The sequence below is a fragment of the Ostrea edulis genome, chromosome 5 (genome assembly GCF_947568905.1).
Source record: "Ostrea edulis chromosome 5, xbOstEdul1.1, whole genome shotgun sequence".
In the NCBI taxonomy this organism is placed as follows: Eukaryota; Metazoa; Mollusca; class Bivalvia; order Ostreida; family Ostreidae; genus Ostrea; species Ostrea edulis.
Window position 1 is genome coordinate 11,198,797 of NC_079168.1, and position 12,598 is coordinate 11,211,394.

Below are 12,598 nucleotides of genomic sequence, written 5' to 3' on the forward strand. Positions count from 1 at the left end.
CTATGTCTGTAATATAGAAACTTTGAAATGATTATCACCAAACAGCAAATAAAGGCAACATCAAGTTTTCGCAGTTTATAACATGATATTGTTGTTCTGTGAATGCACAATTGTTATAATTAAATGGTTTGTTGTGTGATATTCAGGTTACTGTCCGATGCCATTTGACATGTTTTTGGTAAAATTAGTATTCAATGGCAATATATACAAAGAATTCGAAGTAATAAAATTCCACGACTCGCTCATTTACATTGCTACACAGTGATCATCTCAATAAGGGTCTGTCGACCTAAGGTTTTCCTCTAAGTTCTGTAAATCATGGAAAATATGATTTGGAAAAAAAACCTGAATCATTTTTGTTTGAATAATTTTCTCAATAATCATCATGTTGTAACTTCAAATCAATAGAATACGGCCATATTATAACAATTTGATTTCTTTTATAAATGTACACTGTATTAGAAATTTAAAAAATGTATTATCATACTCAGAATGATCAATCCGTTTTATTTTTGTTTAGGTATATTTAATTGACATGAATGGGATTATTTACAGGTAAAAAAGTAAAAGCCGAAGAAACACAAAACCGTGAGTTGAAATATAAATATTATTTCGTATTTCATTTGCATATCTTAAACTGAATATAACAATAGCTTACGAATAATAGATTAGATACAAAAGATATAAATTCAACATTTTGATAAGTGGGATGAAAATTTCTCCATCTTCAACTTTACATATTTATGTAGCAATATTCCATTCATTTCCATATGATGTTTGTGTCTCTCATCTGATTCAATACTTGAGAACATGTTGCGCGTATGATCATACTTTTTAAAAAAAAAATCGAGACAGGTTACTGACAAATAAGTTGATGGTGCAGAGGTTTCAACAATAAATTTTAAGATAGCATTTGGTAGATTCTATAGACATCATAACAAATACGGCGCGCCATAGGTTGAATGCTGTCTGACGTCTTTTATACAAATTGTTAGCTCGTTCTTTATATACTGAACTTGATCATGATATAGGGGTAACGGTGGATGGTACCGATCAATAGGGGATGCTTACTCCTCCTGGGAATCTGATCACGCATCAAGTGTTTCCAGGTGTTCGTGTATGCCGTACTCTCAATTTTATATTATGTCTGACATGTTTCATACCGATTGTTAGGCCGTTCTTGGCACACTGTTTTTCACTACGGATAACTCCGTTTACCTGATCAGGATATAGGCTCACGGCGGGTGGGACCGGTCGATAGGGGATGTTTACTCCTCCTAGGCACCTGATCCCACCTCTGGTGTGTCCAGGGGTCCGTATTTGCCCAACTATCTATTTTGTATTGGTAGTAGGAATTATGAGGTTGATCACTGCTCGTTATATTCTCCTTTCATTCTTTATCGTGATATTTATAAGATTGATAATTCGTTGTCTTCCCTTTTTGTTACGCTTATGATTAGTTTATAAATCAAGGCAAACTGCTGACAAATAAGTTGATATTACAGGGATTTCAACAGTTTTGTTTAAAGTTAGCAAATTCTATGGTCGTAATAATAATTTAGTTTGTCCATATATCCTATCAATGGACGAAATGCTGTTTGACATGTTTCATACGGATTGTTAGACCGTTCTAGGCACACTGATTTTGACTCCGTTTACGTGATCAAGACATAGGGCTCACAGTGGACTTGACCGTCAACAAGGGATGCTTATTCCTCCTAGGCACCTGATCCCACCTGGTATGTCCAGGGATCCGTGTTTGCCCATCTCTTTATTTTGTATTCCTTGTGGGAGTTATGAGATTGATCACTTTGTTATTTCATCTTTCATAATGCTTTTTGTGTTCTAACATGAAAGACTTGCAAGTTAATATTATACCAATATATTTCTCTAAATTATCTAACTAAAACTTGAAATTCACAAAGATTGAAAAATTTAAAAAAAATGAATTTAAAGAATAATCAACATTACTAATTTGCAGTAGATGCTGGAGAAGGTTTTACAAATAGTGATTGATGAAACCAAAACTCATAAGTTTATATTGTATCGATTCCTCCATATCATTCAATAAAAACTGAAAGTGCACTGATAATTAGAGATAATGAAATTGTTTTTCCCGCTTTACATATTCAGAGAGTTTCATTAACAAGGACCGTATTTTCTGAAAACTGAAACTATACTCGCATGCTGAAAATCAAAGATACGTTTTAAGTTTCCATTTCAATTACCAATTGAATATTTTTGAATACATGTAACAATCCTAGTTTACAGGTTCATACCTCTTTTGCGTTCATACATTTGTCGTGGTTGCTTTGATCGTGTGTATTAGAATTAATCGTGTAATGAAAGGTGAAGATAACGAACAGTGATCAATCTTATAACTCCTACAAGCAATACAAAATAGATAGTTGGGCAAACACGGACCCCTGGACACACCAAAGGTGGGATCAGGTGCCGAGATGTAGTAAGCATCCCCTGTATTGCACTTTTTCAGCTACCGAAATCCCACTTAATTAGACCAAAGCTCATTGATAAAACATCTCGCATCAAAATATGTGCAGAAATATACAATGTGATTACTTTAATTTTCATATACAACATTGTTATTAATAACAATGATAGTGTTTGCTAACAGCAATCGAAGCGCCAGTTAAACCGACCGATGTTTGTAAATTCACATTGTCGTCTGCTTCTTTCATATTGCGTACCGTAACTGCTCTTCTTGAACAATCGATATCTCTGGTTTGAATATAACAATTGTGAAACGACAAAAACTTACAATATATATGTACCAGCTTCCTGTTTCATATGTTGTATAGAAATACACAAGTGAATATTTTTTATTATACCCCCGCAACAAGTTGTAAGGGGGGGGGGGTATACTGAAATCGGGTTGTCCGTCTGTCCGTCCGTCCGTCTGTAGACGCAATGGTTTCCGGCCTCTAAAGCATTATCCTTTCCACGTACCGTCACCATATCATATATATGGACTACCCATGGGATGAAGATGTTCCCTATCGATTTTGGGGTCAAAAGGTCAAAGGTCAAGCGCACTGGACATCGAAGTAGCAATATAGCTTCCGGGCTCTAAAGCGTTATCCTTTCCACCTACAGTCACTATATCATACATATCGACTGCCCATGGGATGAAGATGTTCCCTATCGATTTTGAGGTCAAAGGTCAAGCGCACTGGACATTGAAGTAGCAATATAGCTTCCGGGCTCTAAAGCGTTATCCTTTCCACCTACAGTCACTATATCATACATATCGACTGCCCATGGGATGAAGATGTTCCCTATCGATTTTGGGGTCAAAAGGGCAAAGTTCAAGCGCACTGGACATTGAAGTAGCAATATGGTTTCCGGGCTCTAAAGCGTTATCCTTTCCACCTACAGTCACCATATCATACATATGGACTACCCATGGGATGAAGATGTTCCCTATCGATTTTGGGGTCAAAAGGTCAAAGGTCACGCGCACTGGACATCGAAGTAGCAATATGGTTCGGTTGGTCATGGCATTTCTTTTTTACACTCAGAAAAGAGGTAGTTTATACCTATTACCAACACTCTTTGGGAGATTGGGGTAAGCAGGGGGTATTCTTAGTGAACAATGTTCACAGAACCTCTTGTTTCACTTTATATATAATATTGGAGAATCTTATCAATAATCATTGCATTCTATTTTCAAAGCAACGGAAGCAACAGTGAAAGAAATTAAAGCTCGTAAGTTTATATTATATTAACTGATTATTTCATGTTTTGACGACGGATAACTCCGTTTACTTGATCAGGATATAGGGCTCACGGCAGGTGTGCCGGTCGACAGGGGATGTTTACTTCTTCTAGGCACCTGATACCACCTCTGGTGTGTCCAGGGATCTGTCTTTCCCCAAATATCTTTTGTTTTGCTTATAGGAGTTATGAGATAGATCACTGTTCGTTGTCTTCACCCTTTCATTGCTTCATAGAAACTGAATATGTATAAAAATGAGGATTTCAAATAATTAGTATGTTTATTTGGTTTTATAATGTTTTGGATTTCTTCAATAATGGGTGTATTCTGTGTTTGTAGCAACCGAAGTTCCAGTCGAAGAAACAAAACCACGTGAGTTTACATAATATTTAGGATACCAAATTTTGATTTTACATTACCTGCTAAAACAGTCATTCTACTCGCAAATTGAAACTTGAAAGACGTGTTTCTTGCTTTCGTTCACAGCTACCAACCAATCATTTTCATTAATGAGATTGTTTATTACCTTCATGCTGTTCTTTGATATCATGACCAAAACCAATATGTTTGTAGTATACCTGTTCATAGCATACCAGTCTTTTGTTGATGTGTAGGTCGTTTTTATTTTCATCGAGAATATCTCAATTAATTGTGTGTTGTATCCTCGCGTCCCAGTCAGAAACCACCAAAGCTCACTACTCCACCAACGTGTCGTATATTGTATGAATTGCTTCTTTCTTATTAATTAATAAAAAAAAAAGATGAAACACATTGAGAATTTGGAATGATGATTTTGTTTATTTCTTTTACATATTCATGGATTTTTACACATAATGAATATTTCGTTTTCACAGCAACGGAATCTCCAGTCGAAGAAGCAAAGCCTCGTGAGTTCATATCATATCAACTGATTATTTCATAGAAACTGAATGTGTATTGATGATTTCAAATGATGAGGGTCTTTATGTTTCTTCCCTTATTAATGGATTTTTACACATGTCATAATTACTGCATTATGTGTTCACAGCAACGGAATCTCCAGTCCAAAAACCCAAAGCTCGTAAGTTCCAATTATATCAAAATATGTCTTCATATTACTTGATAGAAACATAATATGTATTGAGGGTTTTAAATAATGAATATCTTAATTTTTCTTCACATATTCATTGACTTCTACACATAATGAATATATTCGTTTTCACAGCAACGGAATCTCCAATTGAAGAAACAAAGCCTCGTGAGTTCATACATGTATCATCTTTAGTATAACATCTGACGCTTTCTTATAATATCCTAAAAGTTATAACTGCTCTCATGCATACATATTACAAGATGTGTTTTAAGTTTCCAATCACAGCTACCAATCAATCATTTGGAAATAACAACCACAGTCTAGAAGTTCATATTATACCACTTTTTCACTAATTTATCATATCGTTAAGTTTACATCAACAACATTACGATTACTTTCGTTTTGTCTTACTACTTCCCACCTGTCAACATCCCACTCACCAAACTCCCATTCAAATTGACCAGACCTCACTATTCAATCAACTTGCTGATACTGACAATGTTTTCTTTTTTCTGTACATCTTAGAAATTCTTACAAGTAGATGTAACGATGATAGTCTGTGTTTACAGTAATTGAATTTCCAGATGGTACAGGGGTTTCAACAGTCTCGACTGAAGTCAGCAGTTCGCAAATTCTATGGTCGTTATAACGATCTAGTTTGTCAATACAGCCTATCATTGGGTCAAATACTGTCTGACGTGTTTCACAAGCCGTTCTTGGCACACTGATTTTGACTACGAATAACTCCGTTTATCTGATCAGGATATGGGTCTCACAGCGGGTGTGACCGGTCGACAAGGGATGTATACTCCTCCTAGGCACCTGATCCCATCCCTGGTGTATCCAGGGGTCCGTGTTTGCCCAACTATTTATGCTGTATTGCTTATAGGAGTTATGAGATAGATCACTGTTCGTTGTCTTCACCCTTTCATTGCTTCATAGAAACTGAATATGTATAAAAATGAGGATTTCAAATAATTAAGTTTATTTCGGTTTATAATGTCTTGGATTCCTACAATAATGGGTGTGTTCTGTGTTTGCAGCAACCGAAGCTCCAGTCGAAGAAACAAAACCACGTGAGTTTAAATAATATTTAGGATACCAGATTTTGATTTTACATTACCTGCTAAAAAAAGTCATTGTACTCGCAAATTGAATCTTGAAAGACGTTTTTCTTGCTTTCGTTCACAGCTACCAACCAATCACTTTCATTAATGAGATTGTTTATTATCTTCATGCTGTTCTTTGATATCACGACCAAAACCAATATGTTTGTAGTATACCTGTTCATAGCATACCAGTCTTTTGTTGATGTGTAGGTCGTTTTTATTTTCATCGAGAATATCTCAATTAATTGTGTGTTGTATCCTCGCGTCCCAGTCAGAAACCACCAAAGCTCACTACTCCACCAACGTGTCGTATATTGTATGAATTGCTTCTTTCTTATTAATTAATAAAAAAAAAAAGATGAAACACATTGAGAATTTGGAATGATGATTTTGTTTATTTCTTTTACATATTCATGGATTTTTACACATAATGAATATTTCGTTTTCACAGCAACGGAATCTCCAGTCGAAGAAGCAAAGCCTCGTGAGTTCATATCTTATTAACTGATTATTTCATAGAAACTGAATGTGTATTGATGATTTCAAATGATGAGGGTCTTTATGTTTCTTCCCTTATTAATGGATTTTTACACATGTCATAATTACTGCATTATGTGTTCACAGCAACGGAATCTCCAGTCGAAGAAGCAAAGCCTCGTGAGTTCATATCTTATTAACTGATTATTTCATGTTATTTTATAGAAACTGAATGTGCATTGAATATTTCAAATAATGAATATCTTAATTTTTCTTCACATATTCATTGACTTCTACACATAATGAATATATTCATTTTCACAGCAACAGAATCCCCAGTTGAAGAAACAAAGCCTCGTGAGTTTATACATGTATAATATTTAGTAAAACATCTGACGCTTTCATATTACATCCTAAAAGTTATAACTGCTCTCATGCATACATATTCCAAGATATGTTTTAAGTTTCCAATCACAGCTACCAATCTATCATTTGGAAATAACAACCTCAGTCTCGAAGTTCATATTATACCACTTTTCATTTATTTATCTTTTCGTTAAGTTTACATCGACAATATTACTATTACTTTTGATTTGTCTTACTACTTCCCACCTGTCAATAGCCCACTTACCAAAATCCCACTCAAATTGACCACAGCTCACTATTCAACCAACTTTTTTCAAAATATATGCTAATACTTACAATGTTTTCTTTTTTCTGTTCTTCTTGGAGATTCTTACAAGTACATGTAATGATAATCGAATCTCCAGACGAAGAACCCAAAACTTGTAACTTCAAATTATATCGACCGACTTCTTCATATCAATTAATGCACGATTAAAATGGAAGTACACTGATAATTTCAAATCACGACCTGTTTATCCCGTTTCATGAATTCCTACAAAGAATGCGTGTATTCTATGATCACAATAAACGGATCTCTAGTGGAAGAAACAAAACCACCTGAGTTCACATATTCTTTAGGATACCAAATTTTGATTTCAATTTACCTACTCAAACAGACATTGTATTCACAAATTGAAAATTGAAAGATGTGTTCCATGCCAACGAAACATTTTCATTTATGAGATTATTTGTTTTCTTCACCTCGTTCTTTGAAATTACGACCGAAGCCAATAAGTTCAGATAATACCAATCTTTCGCTTATGTATCTGGGGTTTTTCATTAAGAATATCACAATTTTGTGTTGTATTCTTGCTTCTCCGTCAGAAATCACTATTCAACCAACTTCTTATAGATTGTTTGAATTGCTTCTGTCATATCAATAGAAAATGAAAACACAATGCGAATTTGGAATAATGAATATTTTTATTTTGTTTTACATATTTATGGTTTCTTACCCATAATGAATGTATTCGTTTTCACAGCAACGGAATCTCCAGTCGAAGAAACAAAACCTCGTGAGTTCATATCATATCAACTGATTATTTCATAGAAACTGAATGTGTATTGATGATTTCAAATGATGAGGGTCTTTATGATCCTTCACGTATTAATGGATTTTTTCACATCTATTAATTACTGCATTATATGTTCACAGCAACGGAATCTCCAGTCCAAAAACCCAAAGCTCGTAAGTTCCAATTATATCAAAATATGTCTTCATATTATTTCATAGAACCTGAATATGTATTGAGGATTTAAAATAATGAATATCTTAATTTTTCTTCACATATTCATTGATTTCTACACATAATGAATATATTCATTTTCACAGCAACAGAATCTCCAATTGAAGAAACAAAGCCCCGTGAGTTGATACATGTATAATATTTAGTATAGCATCTGACACTTTCAAATTACATCCTAAAAGCTATAACCGCTCTCATGCAAACATAATCTAACGTGTTTCAAGTTTCCAATCACAGCTACCAATAAATCATTTGGAAATAAAAACCTAGGTCTAGAAGTTCATATTATACCAAATTTACATCGACAACATTACAATTAGTTTCGTTTTGTCTTACTACTTCCCACCTGTCAATATCCCACTCAAATTGACCACAGCTCACTAATCAACCAACTTTTGTTTTCAAAATACATGCTGATACTTACAATGTTTTCTTTTTTCTGTACTTCTTAGAGATTCTTACAAGTAAATGTAACGATAATGTCTGTGTTTACAGTAATCAATTCTCCAGACAATGAACCCTAAACTCGTAACTTCAAATTATATTGACCGACTCCTTTACATCAATTAATGTACGATTAAAATGGAAGTACACTAAGAATTTCAAATAACGACTCATTTCTCACGTTTCATTAATTCATTAACGGCAAATTGACAAATCAACTGTAAGACAAACGAGATGATTTCATCTTCTCCATCGTCAACTTCCCATAATTATGTAGCAATATTCCATTACCACCTGAATATGGTGTTTATATATCTCAACTGATTCGATATGCAAGAGCTTGTTCTGCGTATAGTCAGTTTTTAAATCGAGGTAAGCTATAGACAAACAAGTTGATGGTACAAGGGTTTCAACAGTCTCGATTGAAGTCAGCATTTCGCAAATTCTATGGTCGTTATAACGTTATAAAGTTCGTCAATACAACCTATCATTGGGTCAAATGCTGTCTGACGTGTTTCATACCGATTGTTAAGCCGTTCTTGGCACACTAATTTTGACTGCGGATAACTCCGTTTACCTGATCAGGATATAGGGCTCACGACGGGTGTGACCGGTCAACAGGGGATGCTTACTCCTCCTAGGCACCTGATCCCACCTCTGCTGTGTCCAGGGGTCCGTGTTTGCCCATTTATCTATTTTGTATTGCTTATTGAAGCTATGAGATTGATCACTTTTCGTTATCTTCACCTTCCTACAAAGAATGAGTGCATTCTATGTTCACAGTAAACAAATCTTCAGCTGATGAAATAAAACCCCGAGCGTTCATGCAATATGCAGTTTACCAGTTGATACTTTCATATTTTGTTTTAATTGTACTGTACTCGTACTTCGAAAATAAAAGATGTGATATAAGTTTAGACTGACACTTAACAAACACTAACCTTTTATTTACGATCAAAACCTCTAAGATTGTGTTATATTTCTGTTTCCGTTCACATTTGCTCCATATTGGTTTTCATACAAAATATTACAATTGATCCTTTTTTGCTTCACTACATATATGTATATCCCAACTACCAAATCTAACTTTAAATTGCCACAATTCATTATCAAATCAAATTCCTTTTTTTTTTTTAAATATATGCAAATATTTGCATGGTTTTCTTTTTGCTTTACGCAATCAATATTGTGACAAGTAGTGATCATGTTCTATCTTCACAGCAACCGAATCACCAGTTATACCGACAAAACCTGGTAAGTTCATATCATATTAATTGAGAATTTGGATGTTTGTTTAATCTCTAATTAATCTCATTTTTACGTGTTTATCAAAGCTTAAAAGGAAATCTCAACATATTTCCACAATATAGTCTGTAATTAATCAGGGTTATGTCTGAGATTAATTGGGGTTGTGTTATATGCGTCCGAGAATTTGGCTCCACTTTTTTGGCACGCTGTTTTTGGCTATATTTAGCTCTAAAACTTCATATTTATTTCGGATTTCAAACATTTCGGTTTAGCATCACTAAAGAGACATTATTTGTCGAAATGCGCATCTGGTGCATCAAAATTGGTACCGTATAAGTTTTACATTAATCAGTGCTTTCTAACTTTCTCGAAATTAAAGCAATAATCATGCACCAATCTGGTATGAACATTGGAATGGCACCCTAGCTTGCATTCATGTGCTCTCTTTTTTAGATACCAAAACTCCCAATGAGGAAAAGCCTATGGGTGAGTATGTGTTACTAAGTAATGACACATCTTTCTTATGATAACTATTTTTTACAGATATGTTCTCGACTTTGCAATCTTTAAGGGATTTATGAGATTAATCACTGTTTGTTATCATCACTGTTTCATCTTACATAATATGCAACATATCTATGTATGAAAAAGTCGAAGTATATGAATATACTATATTATATGAAAAATTCATAATCTGTAATGACCAAGGACATTAATGATAGCGAATTGTCACATATTCAGACAACCAGTCCTTTTTCCATGACAACAGCAAAATTACATAGGAAGGAAAGTCAAGTTAATGTAATAAACACGAAGACAAACAACTAAAACTATATTAAATGTACAAAGGCTTTAAACAGAACCAGGGTGTCTACATACCGAAACGGTAAGTTTTTTTTATGGAGCTATAAAACTACGTTTGTTCTCAGAGGGGGTCAAGAATGAACTCAATTACATTAATTTGACTTTCATATCTATGAAAATATTCTGCTGTCATGGAGAATTGCTGAGTCTTCCCGAAAATTTTACAATTCCATATTGTTTGTGTCGTTGGGTCACTTTAGTATTTATATATCTTTATTTATTTAACCCCGTATCTGTATTCAGATCCGACACTTGGGATGTTGAATGTTGTTAGGTCTATATAGATCAATATATAAGACTGACGGCGGGTGTAGCTGGGCACCATCTGGTGTATCTAGGAGTCTGTCCTTGTCTTAATGTTGTATTCTTTATCAGTTTTTGTTCGTTATCTCACCTTTTTCATTCTGGATAGGACTCACATGCCTGCTGGAATTACTCACGGTTCATTGTGTTCTTTTTTTCAGGTACAAAACCATTAAGTGCAGCATCGTTCTGTTAGAGATATTTTGTAAATATTATTTCGGGGATTTATGCATATTGTGTTAGCAAAATTTGATACAACATTCTTATCAAATTAATTATGTTTTCAACATTCACATACGTACTTCACATGTCATGGGAAATTCAACCAGTGTACCCAGTAGTATTTGGATTCTATGAATTTACTTATTTTAGATACCACAGGACATTTAACCATGTCGATAACAGTATATGACTCTGAATTTAGAAGGAGTTACTGATTATTCCTTTGATTTTATCATTGAAATCATAGGATTTTAAATGACAAGAATAAAATTTGTTTTTAAAGATATATCAGACGGACTATCTCCTGTTCCATTAATTATCATTTCATCCTCTTTTTCAGGTAACAAAACACCAACACTACCCTGGAAATGCAGTAAGTAATGTGATGTCTAAAATTGTGTTTAACAGTGTTTCATATATTGTACAGAAGAAAAGTCATTGTGTTCAATGTTTCCTTTTAAAGAAATTGTAATATCCAATCAAGTTTCATCTAACGTGCAATGTTAATTCATTGATATGATAACCGTGCTTTGGATTCAAAATATAACAGGTGTAGACATTTTTATTTTCATGTTCGCATATTCAAAGGAAGCTGAATGATTTATAGTACATGTACAGTCATATTGTGAATTCAATATGTAAAGTTTCATATTCCGGAAACGAAGACGGTCAGTAATGTATATAGATAAAATAAAACGTGTTCTTTTGTCGACAGATTGTGGAGAAAATATTTCCGGAAAATCACATGGAGTAATCACCAGTCCCAATTTTCCTAGGAACTATCCAGTAGAGAGGCTTTGCAGCTGGAATATATCTGTACCGGAAGAACATGTTATTTTGTTAAATTTTCCAGTTCTTCGAGTTGAAAAAGACTACGATATGGTTTTCATTTATGACACAATCACCGGCGACCATATCGGAAGGTGATTATAGGATTTATGGAGACCACCTTCAATTATTTCTTTCTCTTTTCCAGCTTGCAAGAGATTAATTTTTTATTGCTCTCTAATTACCATAAAAAAACTTAAAGGGGAAGGCAACCCAAAAGATTTTTACATGATAAATGATAGGATTGATTATACGATAAAGATTTGTCATACTATTCTGTTGATATACGGCATAGATAAGTTTCAGTACTAATTTGAAAACGTTAAACATTGAAATTCCCGCTATCTATAGAGGCTGCCATGATGTAGAACTCTTTTGTATGCAAGACCACAAAAAAGATGTGCATGTGGTAGATCTTACGAATAAATTTGTTGATGCCTTCCTGTCAAACAGTTAGTTACACTAATGCAAAGGGGAGATGTAAAAAGTTTTTTTTCGAAATTCCTCATCCAACCAAGTCATTTGAAAAGAAAAGACGACGTAAACTGTGGATCAATCATTTGCGTAATGACATTTGTATGAAGAAACGATTACTGTCTGCCTGGTCTGCAACTCGACTGAACGTCTTCTTAATTTCTTCTTG

The 12,598-nt window shown here is 34.2% G+C and overlaps 1 protein-coding gene across 1 annotated transcript in view; it reads left to right on the forward strand.

Moving 5' to 3' along the window:
• The window catches only part of LOC125649013 (uncharacterized), a 62,493-nt gene that overhangs the window by 18,605 nt on the left and 31,290 nt on the right, over window positions 1-12,598 (forward strand). The window contains exons 24-40 of the mRNA XM_056164495.1: window positions 556-588; window positions 3,694-3,726; window positions 4,076-4,108; window positions 4,591-4,623; window positions 4,764-4,796; window positions 4,941-4,973; window positions 5,852-5,884; window positions 6,369-6,401; window positions 6,542-6,574; window positions 6,719-6,751; window positions 7,783-7,815; window positions 7,956-7,988; window positions 8,133-8,165; window positions 9,712-9,744; window positions 10,192-10,224; window positions 11,468-11,500; window positions 11,843-12,050. Of these exons, the coding sequence (XP_056020470.1) occupies window positions 556-588; window positions 3,694-3,726; window positions 4,076-4,108; window positions 4,591-4,623; window positions 4,764-4,796; window positions 4,941-4,973; window positions 5,852-5,884; window positions 6,369-6,401; window positions 6,542-6,574; window positions 6,719-6,751; window positions 7,783-7,815; window positions 7,956-7,988; window positions 8,133-8,165; window positions 9,712-9,744; window positions 10,192-10,224; window positions 11,468-11,500; window positions 11,843-12,050 (736 nt within the window). The remainder of the gene's footprint in view (window positions 1-555; window positions 589-3,693; window positions 3,727-4,075; window positions 4,109-4,590; window positions 4,624-4,763; window positions 4,797-4,940; window positions 4,974-5,851; window positions 5,885-6,368; window positions 6,402-6,541; window positions 6,575-6,718; window positions 6,752-7,782; window positions 7,816-7,955; window positions 7,989-8,132; window positions 8,166-9,711; window positions 9,745-10,191; window positions 10,225-11,467; window positions 11,501-11,842; window positions 12,051-12,598) is intronic.